This window comes from Lutzomyia longipalpis, chromosome 3 (assembly GCF_024334085.1).
Source record: "Lutzomyia longipalpis isolate SR_M1_2022 chromosome 3, ASM2433408v1".
In the NCBI taxonomy this organism is placed as follows: domain Eukaryota; kingdom Metazoa; phylum Arthropoda; class Insecta; order Diptera; family Psychodidae; genus Lutzomyia; species Lutzomyia longipalpis.
This window is the reverse complement of record NC_074709.1, coordinates 15,539,375-15,552,124: the sequence shown is the minus strand read 5'-3', so window position 1 is coordinate 15,552,124 and position 12,750 is coordinate 15,539,375. Positions and strand designations below refer to the sequence as shown.

The window sequence follows — 12,750 nt, the reverse complement described above, 5'->3', positions numbered from 1 at the left end:
CTTCTTTTATTATTTTTTCAGTCGGACGTAATTCCGAATTCTAGAATGCCTTTTCGTTATTTTTGACAGTTTCTGTCAACAAATCATTTTAACAACCGCTCCCCTATATAATAAAATGTATTCTCAAAGTTCTCAAAAGAAATATTGGTTGTTCAGCAATGAACAACAACTATTAAATTTACGAGCTAGACAGAATCAAATTTACATTGAGAAAAAACATGAATTTTGGCAAACAAGTGATCCTCAAGTTCCTTTTCGGACTGAATTATTTCTCACTCCCGAAGAAGAAAGTCAGCTTTTGCAACACTATTGCATCAACATGAAGGAATTTTGCAAGCGATTTGAACCTGTGATGCCCAAGTCAGTTATTGGAGCTGCATTTCATTATTTCAAGCGCTTCTATCTCTACAACTCTCCAATGGGTAGGTTACAGCCTTTTCGGACTTGAGACTTAAGTCTTGATTTTTTTACTTTAGTAGCTTCAGAAAAAAATAGCGTTTTTTTTTTGTAGATAAACATCCCAAGGAAATTTTGGCTACTTGTGTTTATATGGCATGTAAAGTGGAAGAATTCAACGTATCCATAAGTCAATTTATTGGAAATATAAAAGGAGACAGGTCCAAAGCAATGGATATTATTCTGTCTAATGAACTGCTATTAATGCAACAACTAAATTATTACCTCACAATTCACGGTCCCTTTCGACCAATTGAAGGTTTCCTCATTGACATTAAGACACGCTGCTCAATGGTTAATCCGGATCGCCTCAGGATAGGTATTGATGAATTTATTGAGAAAACCTACATGACAGACATCTGCCTACTCTACTCACCATCACAAATTGCTCTTGCTGCAGTTCTTCATGCTGCCAGTAAAGAGCAAGAGAATCTTGATCACTATGTAACTGAGTCACTTTTTCGAGATTCAAAAGACAAATTGCCAGTACTCATTGAGGCAGTTCGGAAGATTCGATCTATGGTAAAAACACTAGATATCCCATCAAAAGACATCATTCGCAAAATTGAGAAAAAATTAGAATTATGCAAGAATCATGAAGTCAAGGTCACCACATACAATATCAATGATTCTTAACTATAATTTGTTAAATGTTGTACAATTTTATATTAATAATTGACCAGGTATTATTCTATTAAATCTTGCAATTTTTAATAGGCATCTAAAAGCAGATGGTCACCTCTTAATATTCTAAAATAAAAGTAGGGAAATCATCCAAGAGGATAAATAAATAAATAAAGCGAACGCATTTTTATATTTATTTCTTCCTGCCCTTTTCTCGTTGATTGCACCTTATTTCGAATTTTTCGTTCGAGCAAGAGCACTTTTTCGAAAGACGACGTCACTGTTGAGGTGAGGTGAAGAATTTACAGAGATGCGATTTTCTAACAGAACTTTTTTATTGCAATTGAGTTATTCATATTTCGTTCTAAAAGATCTTAAAACTCCAGAGGGTTTTTTTTCTGTCGGCTACTATATACATATATGGTTTGCTTAGGGAAACCGCGAAAAACACCGCCTAAAAAATTTGTTTTGGCGTAAAGTTCCGATGTTTGAACATGAACATGAAACGGGTGAAATACGTTATGGATTCGATCTGTTTGGGTGCTTTTGGTGGACTGGTCTGACTGGTTCAGTGAAAATTCTAAATTCATAAAGCTATACATCAACTTAAATCAGCATTCATTTATGCGATTTCTAAGCCTGAAAAGTACGAAGAGAATGCGATAAAATTGCAAAGAAAAATATTGGGGTGTTTCCGTTTTTTCGTCCAGCGCCTAAATTTTAGCGGCTTCGTTTTCGCAGCCCAAAATAAATCAGGCAACCCTAAATATATGGCGTTGTCAATTTTTTTCTTTTTCATGTGGGTATCTTTCTAACTTTTCGATTTTTGCTGTTTAAGCGCTCTTCATGTAATATATTTTTGGTGTATTTTCACTTGAAACTGCGTGTCAGATACCCAGGTATGAAGTCGATAGTAAATTTAATTGGAAAAACTTGCAATCGAATAAGAAATGTGGGAATTGGATAGTCATTGAAATCTAATTAGTAGTCTTTCTGTCTGTGTCAACTAATAAGGGGTTGTGCTGGCCTATTGTGTAGGTACCTGGAATGTTGTCAGTAAAATTTTTTTTTATTTGTATCTTCACAGGCAAACCATGATCTTGATGGTATGCCCATAGAGTGAGTGTATGTTGCAACAATGAATCCTGAATTTGAAGAACGTATTCTAAAGCACTATAGCCCCACGTTGAGAAGACTAGAGGACAATTCTGGTTCACCTCTTGATAGATTCATTCCGTGTCGAATCAACAATAACTGGCAAACAAACTTTGGCACAGTGACAAAGTCCGGGGACAGCGTAACCCCTAGCAGTGGAAAAAAGCACAGAGATTATGGGGATTCTATGCGGGACAGCGTGGCATATTCATGCCTACTCAGGAATGAGCTCCTGGGTGGGATGATTGAAGATGTGAAGAGTGTCGATGAGTCTACACCTTCAAAGCATCAAGTAATGAGTGCAAAGAGGACACTGTTTAAGTACCAAGCAGAAGAAGATCCAAGTGAACCATGCTCATACTCTCTTTCGCCCATTAGTGGCAAAAGTCAAAAGCTTCTGCGATCCCCCAAAAAGGCAATGCGAAAGATTTCCCGCATTCCCTTTAAGGTAAAAAATTTTGATTTTTTTGTGTGGCACATGAACTACTCCAAAATAGCTGGGCCAATCTTGATGAAATTTGGTATGGGGTTCGAGGGGGGGGTCAATACGGGTTGCAAGCGCTATGTGAGATTCCGCCCCCTCCCCCCAAAATAGCGCCCCCACAAAAAATTGATTGAGCAACCTGCTGAAGGGTCAGATAACGGGATTTTTTATTTTAAAATTTTTTCGGGGTAACGTATTATTCATTCCCTTACTAATTTACGCCCCCCTTTTGTAGCTTAAAATGGAGTTTGCTCACATATGATTAGGGGCTCGGGTTGACTAGTATGAAATATTCTCGGAATAAAGAAATATATATTTACCCATTTTACCTAATCCTTTTTTTATACATATTTTATAATTTTGGGTTCGTAATAATCATTCTGTATCTTTATTTCATAACATAATACGTAAACTTGTTATTCATATAATTTGTAGCACTTATCACGTTCGACTTTTTTTTAACAGGTACTCGATGCGCCAGAATTGCAAGATGACTTCTACCTGAATCTTGTAGATTGGTCAAACTTGAACGTTTTGGCAGTGGGTTTAGGCAGTTGCGTATACCTATGGAGTGCGTGTACGAGTCAAGTTACTCGCTTGTGTGATCTACATGGGGATAGTAACTCCGTGACATCTGTGGCGTGGAATGAGCGCGGCACATATGTAGCTGTTGGCACTCACCACGGCTACGTGACTGTGTGGGATGTTGCTGCAAATAAGCAGGTCAACAAGCTCATGGGGCACTCAGCGCGTGTAGGGGCGCTTGCGTGGAATGGGGACATTCTATCGAGTGGCTCACGCGACAGGCTAATTATGCAGCGTGACACGCGCACGGGATCAACTATGCCAGAACGACGGCTCACAGGGCACAGGCAAGAGGTTTGTGGGCTTAAGTGGTCACCAGATAATCAGTATCTGGCCAGCGGTGGAAACGACAATCGGCTGTATGTGTGGAATCAGCACGCCCTTACGCCAGTTCAATCCTATTCGGAGCACATGGCTGCTGTGAAGGCCATCGCGTGGTCACCCCATCATCATGGATTACTAGCCAGTGGCGGTGGAACAGCAGACAGATGCATTCGCTTTTGGAATACCCTCACAGGTCAACCGATGCAGTGTGTTGACACTGGTGAGTAACAAGAAAAAATTCCAATAAGATTTTTTTCGTTTTTCATTTTTTTCAAATCTCCCTTTAACCTAAATTAGGTAGGTTTATTAAACCGTACCTAGTCTATTTTAGACACAGTAAACAAACAACACAATAAAAAAAATTCATCAAAAATTAATAGTAATACAACATAATATCATTTATGTACATACACAAAAACGACACAGACTGTAACACGCGGCTGTAACAGACAGTGAATTTTCACTATACATAGCAATCCGATTCCTCATTAGAATTGTGACGATCACAAATAGGGGATTTGGGTTCTTGGCCTCTAAAAGCAACAAGCAATGATAATATCTATACTGTAATACATAATCGCAACCAATGATGTGGCCTGATTTCGTTTTTCATATTATTACAAAATCTATTAACTTTTTTAGAAATGACAAAAATCCTTTATTGATATTCTTTCAATATAAAAAACGAGGTAAATTGTCGCTTCGCTCCAATTTACCTCGCCCCGCTTCGCGAAGATTTGTTGCGCTTCGCGCAAATTTCAGAGAGAAAATAAATTATGATGGTTTAAAGGCAGATTTGGGCCACTTATCGATCCCAAAAGAAAAAATTTGCAAAGAGAAGAAATCATTTTCATACAACATTTCAGGCGCCAAATTCAAAAATTCGCAAAAAATACATGACTTTTATATGGGGGCTACCTGAAGGGGGGCTTTGGGGGGAAAATGAATACGGCCATTCGAAAGCGCCTGATATAAGGAGTCTCTGTACCAAATTTCATCACGATCGGTCAAACGGTGTAGATTTGTATAGCTGTACAGACACGAAATCCTTTCTTTATTATATAGAGAAGATTACAATGTTAGTTCAACAGAATTTAAATAGAATTTTTCCTTTGTATCTTCGAATGTTATACATGTCTTAAAAAATGAGCACTTTTAGTTCTTGTCTAATTTCCGGACTCTTAGGACAGTTAGTTTGCCAATTTAGAAAGAGTATTCAATGAATTTGTGATGATCTCATCACCCAGTGGTTTTCAACTTTTTGTATATTTTTATAGGATATGTATGACAAAAAATATTACGTAGCGTAGAATTTCTTTTAACAACATGAATTAACAAAACTAAGTGAAAAACGCGTTCTTGTGAAGGTGGGGAACTTCGTTTTGAACAACAATAGAGAAAAAAAGTCATTTTCATTTTTTTAGAAAAGAAGTGGGGTTTAAAAACGGTCCAAAATCAAGATTTTTAGATCTTGATTTCGACTTTTTTGATTTGACTCATTTGTATAATAATTAATTATTCATAATTTTTTTCTCTATTGTTCAAAACGAAGTTCCTGAAAAATTGAGCACATTCATTTAAACAACAATAAACAACAATCATTTGCTTCTACAATATGCTTTTTTGGCATAATTTCCCATAGGATCACAAGTGTGCAACTTGGCGTGGTCCAAACATTCTTCGGAGCTCGTTTCTACGCACGGCTATTCACAAAATCAAATTTTAGTGTGGAAGTATCCATCACTTACACAGGTGGCTAAGCTCACAGGACACTCTTACCGTGTCTTGTACCTGGCTCTTAGTCCCGATGGTGAGGCTATTGTTACAGGTGCTGGTGATGAAACATTGCGTTTCTGGAATGTCTTCAGTAAGATCCGGAGTCAGAAGGAGAACAAGAGCCTTCTTAATCTCTTCTCATCCATAAGATAGATAGAAATATTATGTAGGTAAAAAAAAAGAACGAGAACTCCACATTAACGAAACGATAATCATAAGGTATCTCATATGAATCCTATTTTCGTCAATATAATTATTTATCATCTGTATGCAAATTTTCTTCGGGTAAAGAAAATCATTTCACAAATTGTTCTCGGGAAATCATCAATACCTAAATTGCGAAATGTGAATAAGATTTCTTTCTTCAAAATTGTATACTGTTATTAAAATATCAGTCTCTGGTAAATACGCTGAGATTTTTTTCGTATTTTCAACCTGTAGTAAATGACCCACAATAAACAGTAAAATTTGTCGATAAAACTTTGTATTTTTTTTCTCACCCTTATTCCTATAATATTTTTGATGAAGTATAAAGACATCGTGTATGAGTGGATAATTGAGGTTTATAAGGCTGTTTTCCCAAAACATTTCATGGATTTTCATTCAAAGAATCATCAGCAAATATTACCGTACTGTAATTGAGTAAAAAAAACTCAAGAAAAACGAATGAGTAAAACTATTTTTTTTTATATTACATGTATATTTGTTTTCTTACTATTTAAAGAGCTGTCGACTTTTGACTCACCTCTTGATGCATTTCCTGCTAATGTTAATGTAGGAACACAGCTTTTCCTTTAAAATTTTCTTCCATAAGAAAATTTTTAATAATATACAGTTTAATAAATAAGTTATCATTATAATTTTATGATAATAAAAAAAAACTTTCGGTCTAACAATAGTATTTTTTTTAATAATTGTAAAAATAATTACCACAAGTTATTTTTTCATTGAAATAATTGCGAAACTCGTGATCTGCGAGTATAAAAAAAACCATTTTTTATTTTGATTTTTTACTGGATGTATAGAACTACGTAACTGTTTTATATGTTGGAAATTCCGCTACTTCAACTTTGTCTACAACTTTGAACGATGGAAAGAGTCCCATTTGATTCGTCCTTGTATTCTTGCCTTTTGAGAAACCATTCCAGTGATTTCCAGCAATGCTGATTAAGTCATTCTTCTGTATAGTGATTTCACGACTATTCCGTGGCGAATGCGGAATCACAGCTCGCCTATTGTGAGCATTTTGACCGCCGTAGTAATAGATGTCGTCTAGGGACTTAAAACGCTGTGTCGCATCTTCCAGATGCAGTGTCTGCATGATTTCATATGCCACACGACAGACTTGTGAACTGAACGTGCAAACGAGGTAATCAGACAGAGAGAGCAGATGCGTATCCATGATTATGCCATTGAGAGAGAAATCTGTGTAGCGTGATGATACAGCTGCCATTCTAGCTACATTAGGATCACCGATGATTTCGTAATGAGGATAGCTAGACTTTGCCTCATCGATTACCTAAAAAAAAAGACAAAAGTTTATATTAATTTGTTGGTTAAGTAGGTAAATGAGGTAGATGATGATTCAATACGTAAAATAAGTGTAAATGATGTACTAGTAGTACATATTATTATTCTTAGATGTGAACCTCTGCTGTATGTCAGTCTGTTTGTGGCAAATGAACTCCGCCGAAACGGGCCGATCGTAATAAAATTTGATAGAGGCTAGAGGGGGTCAATACGAGCTGCAAGCGCTTTATAAGATTCCGCCCCCCCCCTCCCCATCAGAGTTAGTACAGTGTTAATTGGAATTCGCTTATATGTGATTGAAAGCTCCGATAGACTAGTTTTTTTTATATTTACACTAAGCTGGTTTTAAGGAGTTTAGTGGTTTTCAGGGTTTTCATGATACAATAGTTAACCTGACTAATATAGTATAAAAAGTACTGAGCGAATTACCTTGTAATCGTCTGATGCAATGTACACTCTTCGCTTATCAACAGGCTGTCGCATTTCTAATTGATCGTAGTACTCATCCACGGCTGCCATATACTCCTTGAGGTTATGAAAGGCCGCTTCTGTACCTACTTTATCAGTACGTCTGATATGAACACTATATAATACACAAAAAAAAGTTACAATATCATTTAATGGAAAAGTAAATATCTTACGAATATTGAATAAAACGAGACAAGAAGGGAAACTCACCCAACGATTGGATTACGAAAACCTAAATTTTTAATCCCCTTGTCTAGCATTATCTGCGTCGATGGTTGTGGACGTAATAGATACCTTAGAAACTGTCCAACCCACCAAACAAATGGATCCCCGTGGATGCGTGTTAATCGAGGAGCTAAGTCTGCTGGAATTGCGAGAGGTAGGTGCTCCGGTCGTGGATGGAGAGAGTCAATAATGGGTAGTGTAATAACTTGTGTTGATGGTTTTCCTGGCCAATTTGCATGAGTTTTGCCATCAGCATCTAGGCAAGTTTCCGAAATTGGCATAAAAATATCCTCCCAACCGGCTTTGTGGTATCGCCAGCCTTTGGATTTCAGTATTAGAGTTCTCTCCGTAGCATAAGCCATGATGAAACAGTAAACGACATGATGTAATTGACACCCATATCCACATCCTTTATTCAGTCGACACACAATCTTTCGCGCATTGGCACAATCTTTTGGATTTTGAAGATATTGCAAACGGTGCTGCACTAAATTTGACAAATTTCTGAATTCATCTTTTCTCCACATTGAATGCCCGTCTACCTCTTGAAGTTCATCAATGTCCATTAAAAGGGATCCCTTGTGTTCTTTCAATAGTTTCATCGCTTCATCTATTGAACTGATTGCATCTGGACTATTTAACTTGTCGCGATTCTTTATACTATTTATCTCAGCGCTCATGAAATTATACATCTCCAGGACGTTTGAAAATATTCTACGAAGGAGATTTTGGTATTTAATGGATGGAATACTGTTAGATTTGCTCCAATTTAGACTTTTAAGCTTTTCCTCTATTTTTCCAGCCAATTCTTGCTTTCCATTTTCATCAAAAAGACCATCTCTGCAAAAAAAAAAAACATCATTAAATCACAGGTAATGTTAATATAATACATCGGATTGGGCGTTATCAATTATTATCTTCACTTAACGAGTTTTTAGGGCCAGTTTATAGAAATAATAAACATGATAGAAATGAAACTCACTCAATATGCTCCCTGAGCAAATTTTCAATATGATTGTTGTTAGACTCGAGTGCATTAACATATGAGATGGCCCGGTTCAGCCTCTTCAAATCATTTTCCATAAGGTGCTTGGTATTGCTTCCAGAATTGAGATTTGTAAGAGAAAGTAAAACGGTTGCACCCCACAGGATTATCACCACAATAAATAATTGCATACGACTGCTTAGATTGATGGTACGCATTATTATTACGTCGCCAAATCACGATAAATTAAATTAACTATTGTACAATACATATATCTTGACGTACCAATATACTTCTACTTCTTCTTCTTTTTTGTTTGCTTACAAATATACCCTCTCAAAAAACATATCTCAAAATCTAAATTGTGAAATATCGGCAGAAATATCTGTAGATTAAAATGGAATTTTTTTATAATATACATATTTTGCTGGGTCGTGTGTTTATTTTTGCGACACGCCATTACAATTGCTGTCAAATTTTTAAAGTTAAGGGTCCTTTTTTTCCGTAATAGAAAAAAGAGATAAACTTGTTCCACCGAATACCAAACAATTTATCCACAGTTTTTTTCTTTTAGTTTGTGCATACAGGAACGCAAGTTTTACAGAAATGAAAACTGTGAAAGCAGATCAGGTGGGATGAGGACTTCAGTTTTATTCTCTACATTTCCTTAAGTTTTTGAAGCCAGGTTGCTTATAAGGTTTTTTCACATTACAATTTATATTCATTTCAGACTATCAGTGAGTTCCTCAAGGATCTGCCTTCATACAATGCCAAGAATTTTGCTCTTTTCAACACAGAGCATGGTTTGAGAACATCTTCAAAACGACCACCTATTTATTTGCCCACTGTCGACGTTCCAGCTGAACAAAGTAAGAAATATTTAAAAATTCACATTATTTGTAATCAATTTAGACATAAAAAACAGTCTCAGAAAATTAGGTAACTTAACTCTTTACATTCAGATTAAACTAGACGATAATTAACACATTTTTTTGATTTATTCAGAACTTATAGGTTTCTTAATTTTTTACAGTAATTGTCACAGAGAAGAAAAATATCCTTTTGAGGTACTTGCACCAGCAATGGGATAAAAAGGTAAGCAAAATGTTTAAGACATTCTCATATACAGCATAGTGATCGCGATCTTTTTGCAGAATACGATAAAGAAAAGAGACCATGTTGCTGATGCCGTAGAAAACAACCGGAAACGACCACGCCTTGACCGAGAAAATACCAACTAAGTGGGCCCGCCAGTAGTCAAACACATTTCTCCTTCTTTTTCTTTAATTTATCTCCCCATCTAACATCTCATTAAGGATTCTGTGAAATAAATGTCGTCTAATGTAATTTCATTGACCAATTCTTAATTATCATCGTAAGTTTATCCGATTTCGTATTTGCTTCGTCGTTTTCACATTCCCTACGGGTTATTCTGTACAATCTATACCATTTAGAATACATACTTTCAAACACGCACTGTAGGTATGCCATGCTAAAAGTTAAGAGTTTATTGTGTTTCAGCGTGGCCACAAATTCATTTTGAAAATTAGACCGAAACAATGATAGTAAAATTTTTGAGAATCCTTTTTCAAAATAAGGGTAAATAATTAATAAATATTGATGTAAAGATAAGGATATTAAACATATAGGTATAATATTTTTTATAATTTATTTCAGTTTAAAGAAATCACCAAGAAAGTTTTATTGGTTTTCATGACGAGAGTGCTCTGAGACACACTGGATATAATAAAACTTCTTACCTAGTCGTTCCATGTGTACCGCGGGATTCCAATAAGTATACACTGGATTGAAAGCACGTTTCGGGGATGTGACAAATCATTGGAAGTTAGAGAACAGATTTCTTGCTACCCACATCGCTATGGGTAGGATATTGTTATCTACTGAATGGGATATATTATAGAGAGTGTATAGATAAGAATATTTTCATGAGAAACCCCCTTATAAATAAGTGAACTTAATGCTTAACATGTATGCATAATTCTTATATCTCTGATTTTAAATTAAACTAAACTCAATTTAAAAATAATTTTTTTTTTAATTCTCACGGTTTTTTCTTCATTTTCTTTACAAAATTGCTGTATCTATTATATTTCTAGCAATAAATGTAATTTAGGGAGCAGGTTACGATGTGTGAACTGTAAGGGGAGTGATTATAAGGAATATAAAAAAGGCGTGAGAACCTGTGAGGAATACACACCTATGAAGTACATTGTAGAAATTATTTAAGTATGATTATTTTGTTTCTATAATGAAAGAAAATGTAAAAAAAAAGTTTTTTAATGAATGAGCTAAACATCTTTGAGATCGGCCGGTAGTTCTGACTTTGGGTGCTTGTTTTCGAAGTGCTGTTTGTAGGTCTTGGGATCGGGCATTTGAGCCTTGCACACTGTACAGATGTGCACAAGAGCTTTTTGAGCTGCCTTTTTTTGTTCATTAGCGTTGTGTCCTTGTGCCTTTTTTGCCTTTGCTGCCTTTTCCTGTGTCTTAGCTTGCGATTGTAATTTCTGGTGTCCACGGGCCATCTTGTCAGGGTGTCTGTTATATGTATTATAAATTTACTCAAAATCTGATCTATTTGTTGACATACTTTGTCACTTATATGAACCGTGATATTAATTGTAAATTTATACCTTCGATTAACCAGTTATCCGATAATTTAAAACCTCAAAAGCAGGCAAAAAATATTGTATTTTAAACAAGAAAAATGTAAAAAGGAAGATTTATATCAAATTAGTAAAATTTTTGCGAATACAGAAGTTAACACGATTTTTTTTCTCTTTGTAAATCTTTTAACACTTAAAGGAGAAAACTGGTAATTCCTACCAATTCGAATCTTAACACTTGGAGGATACGAATTTTTAACTTCATTTGACCTTAATTTTCTATCATATAACTGGAAAACATTTGTACCCTTGGACGCATTTTTCTGGCCAAAGTAGCCAAATCGACTTTTGGATCGCCACAGAACTAAAATCTATTAAATATTTCGTGATAAATACTACATATGTGTATAGGGGAAATGCATTACTTCAATATTATTGAAAGAAAACTGGGAAAAATATTTTCAAAAGACTTTGAAGAACTTTGTTAAAGACTTTCTTTCGACGAGGTTGAAGTCTTTGAAGTCTCTTACCAAGAGAATTTATCTCAATAATATTCTGTTATGATTTAAAAAAGTCAAGTGATAGCAATATGTCTGTACATGCAATACATAATGCTGAATTCTTGTTTAGTTTTCCGTTACATTAATGTATGTAAACTTTCTTTATTGCCATTAATGATCACATAATTATACTTGGAGAATTAAAGTTAGTGATGATTTATGCTAAATATTTAAATATGCAATTGTAGCCTAGCCCAAAAGTGGTTTAATTTGGCAGTTTAGCAGTAATTTTACGTATATTTTTTTTATGGGTGTCGATTTTTTAATAAAGTATTATTGAAGAAATATTTAAAATCTAGAATTATTGAAACTTTATCTTAAGCCATTAATTAATGATTTATTATTCAACATTTTTTATCGGATTTATCAGCTGGTAAAAATTACCAATTTTGTCCCTTATCATCTTTCTAATGTTCTGTTCTGGTGCAAGCAATTGTCACGTTTTGTATTGGCTCATACACATTGAAGGTTCGGAAAGGAAAGTCAATCATAACGCGTCCAGTTATAAGAGTTGGTGTCCCACAACGTGTAGAAGTTTTTTTATGCGTTGTAATGCGATTTCTGAGCAGAATTAGTAGAAAATTTTGATTTTTTTTTGTAAAATTCGGCAATTTGATGGATGAAAATGGTCATATCTCTGGTTTTATATGACCTACAGAAATTTCTTAAATAGTTTTGGAAAGGTATTAAAACAGGCTATAAATTAACATAAATTTCAATAATTTTCAGGGTCATCTCCAGAACACAAAATGGCGGCTTTTTGTTTTACCAAAACAGTTTTTCGCATTTTTGTCCCGAAGAAATGGTTTTAGAGCTTTCTGATGTTTTAAGAAGTTGTAAAGTTTTGCAAAACCTTTAATTTGATACTAAGATGAGCAAAATCGGTCAAGCTGTTCTTGAGATATATCGAAAAAACACTTTTTGCTTTAGGCCGCCATATTTGCTAAACGGCTT

At 35.0% G+C, this 12,750-nt stretch overlaps 5 protein-coding genes across 5 annotated transcripts; 3 read left to right on the top strand and 2 right to left on the bottom strand.

Annotated features, from left to right (window-relative positions):
* Positions 1 to 73: 73 nt before the first annotated feature.
* Positions 74 to 1,264, top strand: LOC129793418 (cyclin-H). Its single transcript, XM_055833422.1, has 2 exons — positions 74 to 422; positions 512 to 1,264. The coding sequence occupies exons 1-2, from the start codon at positions 116 to 118 to the stop codon at positions 1,090 to 1,092; spliced, it is 888 nt and encodes a 295-aa protein (XP_055689397.1). The 5' UTR covers positions 74 to 115; the 3' UTR covers positions 1,093 to 1,264.
* A 570-nt stretch (positions 1,265 to 1,834) lies between these two features.
* On the top strand, positions 1,835 to 5,884 carry LOC129793384 (fizzy-related protein homolog). Its single transcript, XM_055833360.1, has 4 exons — positions 1,835 to 1,979; positions 2,168 to 2,683; positions 3,185 to 3,848; positions 5,271 to 5,884. The coding sequence occupies exons 2-4, from the start codon at positions 2,219 to 2,221 to the stop codon at positions 5,555 to 5,557; spliced, it is 1,416 nt and encodes a 471-aa protein (XP_055689335.1). The 5' UTR covers positions 1,835 to 1,979; positions 2,168 to 2,218; the 3' UTR covers positions 5,558 to 5,884.
* A 402-nt stretch (positions 5,885 to 6,286) lies between these two features.
* Positions 6,287 to 8,956, bottom strand: LOC129793364 (alpha-(1,6)-fucosyltransferase). The gene is made up of 5 exons (XM_055833323.1): positions 8,610 to 8,956; positions 7,613 to 8,467; positions 7,364 to 7,517; positions 6,441 to 6,923; positions 6,287 to 6,376 (listed from the first exon to the last, which is right to left on the bottom strand). Exons 1-5 carry the CDS (start codon positions 8,828 to 8,830, stop codon positions 6,341 to 6,343), a joined length of 1,749 nt encoding a protein of 582 aa, XP_055689298.1. The 5' UTR covers positions 8,831 to 8,956; the 3' UTR covers positions 6,287 to 6,340.
* Positions 8,957 to 9,131: 175 nt separating this feature from the next.
* Positions 9,132 to 9,959, top strand: LOC129793433 (DET1- and DDB1-associated protein 1). Its single transcript, XM_055833443.1, has 4 exons — positions 9,132 to 9,242; positions 9,343 to 9,481; positions 9,646 to 9,707; positions 9,767 to 9,959. Exons 1-4 carry the CDS (start codon positions 9,219 to 9,221, stop codon positions 9,851 to 9,853), a joined length of 312 nt encoding a protein of 103 aa, XP_055689418.1. The 5' UTR covers positions 9,132 to 9,218; the 3' UTR covers positions 9,854 to 9,959.
* Positions 9,960 to 10,264: 305 nt separating this feature from the next.
* Positions 10,265 to 11,155, bottom strand: LOC129793437 (zinc finger protein 706-like). Its single transcript, XM_055833448.1, has one exon. The coding sequence runs from the start codon at positions 11,153 to 11,155 to the stop codon at positions 10,922 to 10,924; it is 234 nt and encodes a 77-aa protein (XP_055689423.1). The 3' UTR covers positions 10,265 to 10,921.
* Positions 11,156 to 12,750: the final 1,595 nt, after the last annotated feature.